Source organism: Alligator sinensis, unplaced genomic scaffold (genome assembly GCF_000455745.1).
Source record: "Alligator sinensis unplaced genomic scaffold, ASM45574v1 scaffold381_1, whole genome shotgun sequence".
NCBI classification, from domain to species: Eukaryota; Metazoa; Chordata; order Crocodylia; family Alligatoridae; genus Alligator; species Alligator sinensis.
The window spans coordinates 122,296-127,437 of NW_005842440.1; the positions used below are offsets into that span (position 1 = coordinate 122,296).

Here is a 5,142-nt window from a genome sequence, read left to right on the forward strand (position 1 = left end):
TCATCCGACTGGTGCTGCTGGGACAAAGCCTGGCTTGCCTTAAAGTGAAACAAAAGCCAAGAGCTGTAGAATGGCAGCGGCAGTGACAGCACGTATGAGGACCACTGACAAACTGCCCACTGGACAGAACTAGACATGCAAGGAGTCACTTTCAATTCTGTTTTCATTTTAGTAAAATTTATGCCAATGAGAGAATTCAGATTGACCAGCCCCAGAACTGGAAGTCCTCTGTTTATCTATCCAAAAAAGCACACTAGCCATAGAGACGCAGGGCTGGAAGGAACCTCCATAGGTCATCTAGTCCAACCCCCTGTGGCCTAGTGGGCCTGACGGAAACAGTACTGAGGAAAGTATCCTCCACAGCCATTTCTGCTGAGCAACAAGAAAGGGAACAGTTAGTGGCAATGGTGATGTGCTCTGTCCTCTAGGAATTAGATGGAGATCATCGTCTCATGCCACTAGATGGTCAGACAGTGAGGAATTTTACTCATTCCCCTTAGCTCACTTAGAGCTGGTAACTTTGAAATTAATCTCATCCTTAGCATCTGAGCCATCTTCTTCTTTTCATTCCGGCATGACTCACTGAACTCCTCTGGACTGTGATTTATTTTGTTATCCCAAATGACCCCCTACAGCTCCACAACCTAGCATCTCACACTAGAAAGAACTATCAACCATGATCAAGGCAGCCTCATAAAATGGCAGGGGCACAGGCATAATAAATAGGTATTTTCCCTTTCTACACGTGGTACCCAACCTTCCAGTTTCAGTTTAACCCTTGTATCCTACAAGAAGGAATACTAGGTCTGTCACCCAAGAGAGGTTTCCTCTACTTCTCATTTTGGCAAAACAGGCAGAAGTTGCTGCAGCCCTACTGTGTTCTGGGTCTCTATGCACGGAAGGGAGAGAGGAATGCTGGTATAACAAGTGCACAAGGCCTCCTTAATTCCTTTCTCCAGAGTTACTTCCAGGTGCAGAAAACACAACACGAACCTGTCACTGAGCACATCTACATGTGAAATTAATGCTAATAAATAAAATGTGGAACTTATTGCTCTGGAGGGAGTTTTTGCTTTCGAGCATGCCATTTGAATGTGCACGTGAGCAAAAAAACTCTGGGGTATATTGCTCAAGAGTTTATTCATGCGCAGCATATTGAGCCCAGTCAGAGCAGCCTCAGCTGGCAGCAGCCCAGGGCTGCTCTGACCAGGCTCAATGTGCTGCAGGGGGGCTGCCTGGGGCACAAGGGTACTTCAGTGCAGGGTTAGCCAGCAGGAAGCCCCTGCGCTGAAGCACCCTCATGGCCCAGCCAGCAGGCCAGCATCTACATGTGTGCTACTCGCATTAAATACAAGTACTAACCTGCTCCAGAGTTTATTAGTTTTATGTGCCCTAATAAGGGTGTAGACACGGAGACATTTGCTGTGAAGCCAATTAGGCAGCTCCATAGTAAACATCTCGTGTAGACATGCCTACTGTAGCCATAACAGCTGCTGGGCAATTTCAAATAGGTCTCTCTTTAGCAAAGGGTTCTGGCACTTACTGCTGGGGAGGCTGTAGTGAGCCCATCTCTGCTCGCGTAAGCATCACTGTAATACTCTGGACATCCCATGTTGCTTGGGCCCTGGGCAGTGGATATTCCATCAGGGCAGCATCCATACCTACAGCAAGAGAACAAAAACCTTTAGTAAACATAGCTTATCTATGAACCTGGCCTAACCAAGGCAGCTTGCACACTTCAGCTGCATCAGCCCAACCCCTCTGTTTCATCCTACCTGCTCTGATGGCACACGCTTGTGGAGCAGCCTTGCCCAAAGGGGCCAGAAGCTGGAGTACGGCCATCTGGGCAGCAGCCATGAGGGCCCTGGTTACAGACCTGAGGACCATTCCCAGGGGAAATATCCTGAGAAGAGCTGAACTGCTGGGATCCTGAGGGGATGGAGCGGGATTCCACGTGAAGAGGCAAGAAGTTAGAGCCACGGTCCTCATTGGTCTGGTGTCGTATCAAACTTCCTTGGTTTGTTCTTTCATCTGTATGAACTGAGGAGAACGCTCCTTAGTGCTTGTAGCACATTCCTGACGCATCAAAAATCCAGTCAGTTGTTCCTCTTTCTCTGCTCATAGCACACTGATCGATGGCAGCCCTCCCCTGCCTGTCTGAGTCTACAGAGAAGGCTTTTCAGCATGAACTTTTTACCCAAACAACAGGGAAATTCTAGGAAGGAGCAGCTCATGCTGGGTTCTCTGCCAGTGTTCTTCATGTCCTCCCACTACCCACTCCTCCAAGGAAATACTGCTGGTCATATATCACATGGGCAGTTTTTCCTCCCTCAAATACTCTTATTGTAAAATGACCTTGGTATACAGGACTGGCCCTCAATCAAGTGGTACACTAGGTCAGCGATTTTCAACCAGGGTGGTGTGAGCTCTTTTTAAGGGTGCCACGGGGTGCTCTACAATATTAGCACTGTTAGGTGTATAAACACCAACACATGAATCACAAGCTAAACCCAGAGATTTCAGATGGGAATCTATGGTGTCAAAAATACGCTGAGCTGTAGTGGTCTTTCTGAGCTCTTCACAACACAAGAACTGCTCTATTATTTTTCTGTCTTCAAAAAAAAATGAGTGAAAGCTAAGATCTGGCATTTTCCAAGGCGTGTCTCGAGTCTAAAAAGGTTGAGAACCGCTGACCTAAATGAAGGACTTCAGCACAGTCACCTCACAGGGGCAGGCAATTATTTCAGCTGGAGGGCCGCTTACTGAGTTTTGGCAAGCCATCAAGGACCGCATGACAGGCAGCCAGGGGCAGATAAATATTAATTTCCTAAATATTTTAGGGGCCCCGCGGCCCAGATAGAATGGCCTGGTGGGCCACATCCGACCCGTGGGCTGCATTTTGCCCACCCCTTTCATATCACCTGCTGATTACACTCTACCTTCTACAACAGAGGTTTCCAACCACTGGGCCATGAAGGGTTGGCTGCTGGGCTGCCGGCAGTGACGTGTAGGGTTCAAGCTGGGTGGCGAGGCAGCCCTGGGAGGGAGGCAGCTGGCTCCATGCACCCTGTCCTGCTCCCGCTGCCATGGCTGTGCAGCAGGTACCAGGGCCTGCACTGGGCCAGGCAAGACACCCCAACCCTGCCCGTGGCGGAGGGTGAGGAGGTAGCTCTGCTGCTTGCTCCTAGGGAAAGCAGTGGAGCCTCTTCTTCCCAGGCAGCCCCACATTTAAATACGTAAATTAAATTTAAATATGTTTGCCAGTCTATAGTATAAAAAAGGTTGGGAGCCACTGGGCTCAGTTCTGACTCCTAGTCCTGACCTGACTCCCCCCAGTCTGTTTCACTTCCCCCTCCAAACAGACTTGCATATTCTCTCAGACTCTCTGGCTGATTTTGGTTCACAAATATGTTCTATTATTGTCTACACCAGCTGCATTTGGGCACTGGGGTTGCTGATGCAAAGATTCTAGGTGAGACCTGAAACCTACACCTGTCTACCACACTTGTTGGCCAAGATGAATCTTCTGGAGGAGGGGAGATGGGTAGAACTCTGCAACTGGAGAAGACGTGCTTGGGACTGCCCTCCTGCTGAGGACCACAGCAATTGTACTAAGCTCTTGCTGACCTCCTAGATTGACTGCCAAGCAGGGGTGGATCCAGGTTGGTGCAGTGGTGCACTTGCAGCCCCCCTTTGATTTCTGCTCCACCCAAAATTTAAAACCAACTGCCTGGCAGCAGCAGCAGCATTTCAAGTCAGGCAGTGCTGAGGGAGTCAATTGATTTCATGGGTCATTAGAATCTACCTAATCCCTTCTAGACTCTTCCTTCCACAGGTGTTAACGACCCACTCTTCTTTTTAACGGTCTTGATGTTCCACCAATCAAGCTATTTTTATTCTGCAATTCTGCTGTGTTAGGGCTGTGCAAAGCTTCAGTAGTTGATTCAATTCAGAGGAGATTTGGCCCGATTCGGGAACCGAATCTCTGAATTCGAATAGAGTTGGGAGACCAAGTAAAAGCTCTGAATTGATTTGAAACATCTGAATCAATTTGGAAAAATATTTGGAAAAGATTAAGCCAATTGGGACATAGACTAAACAGGCAGCTGACAGCTGCCTTCAGCTGGTAAATTTGTTAGGGTTGGGGGAGGGAAGGGGCATGAGGGAGGGAGGGATTGGGGCTGGGGCTGAGACAAACTGACCAGCCAGGGCATGGGGCCATGCTACTCAGGGAAGGGGGTGGAAGGGTGCAGGATGCAGGCGTGGCAGCACTGGGAGTGGGGGCTCTGCCCTGCTGCTGCTTGCTCAGCTGGGTGGGGTGGGGTGGGATGCAGGTGTGGCTCACTCCAGGAGGAAGGCGCACTCCCCCACCCTGGTTAGCAAGCGGTGGTAGGGCAGAGTCCCCGCTCCCATTGCTGATGTGGGCACAGCAGTGCTGGGAGCAGGGGCTATGCCCTGCTGCTGCCTGGAGAGAGCCACTCCCGCAACACCCCACCCCGCGCCAGCTGGGCAAGTGGCATAGCCCCTGTGGCTCCCCCCACTGGGGCAGAATCAGGCACAGCTGGGGAAGCCACGGAAGAAGCCCCCACAGCTGCCTTGCCTGGCCCCATCCTCCACCCAGCCCAGCCTCCCAGCTCTTAAAAAGAAAAGCCCCACACTCACTGGCTGCAGGAGCGGCAATTGGGGCCTCTGGGCACTCATGGAAGAACGCCCACATGCAGCGCAGGGCAGTGAGGATCACCCCCCCGCTTGGCACTCACACGGCAGCTTGGCAGGGCACTGCACACTGTCTGAGAGCTGGGGCAGCTCCAGCAGTCAGCCGAAGCCCAGCAGCACTCAACCCCAGCAGCCCCAGCTCTCAGGCAGCATGCAGAGCCCTGCCAAGCCATGCCACACCCATGCCATGGGGCAGCTGCTGTGCAGGTGCCAAGCAGAGGGGGGCCATCCCCTCTGCCCCCCACTTCCCCACTCTGCATGGGGGGGCTCTACCATGAGCACCCAGAGGCTCCAATGGCCACTCCTAAATCCAGTGAGTGTGGGGCTTTTTTCTTTCTTTTTTTTTTTTTTTAAGTGCTGGGACTAGGCTGGGGATGGGTGGGTAATGGGGCCAGACAGGGCTTCTCCCATGGCTCCTCCTGCCCG

At 51.5% G+C, this 5,142-nt stretch overlaps 1 protein-coding gene across 1 annotated transcript in view; it reads right to left on the reverse strand.

Moving 5' to 3' along the window:
- PAPLN (papilin, proteoglycan like sulfated glycoprotein) overlaps positions 1–5,142 on the reverse strand; it is an 87,336-nt gene that overhangs the window by 15,500 nt on the left and 66,694 nt on the right. The window contains exons 17-19 of the mRNA XM_025211980.1: positions 1,776–2,040; positions 1,544–1,661; positions 1–38 (exon numbers count right to left, since the gene is read on the reverse strand). The exon at positions 1–38 is cut by the window's left edge and continues 116 nt beyond it. Coding sequence (XP_025067765.1) covers positions 1–38; positions 1,544–1,661; positions 1,776–2,040 — 421 coding nt within the window. The remainder of the gene's footprint in view (positions 39–1,543; positions 1,662–1,775; positions 2,041–5,142) is intronic.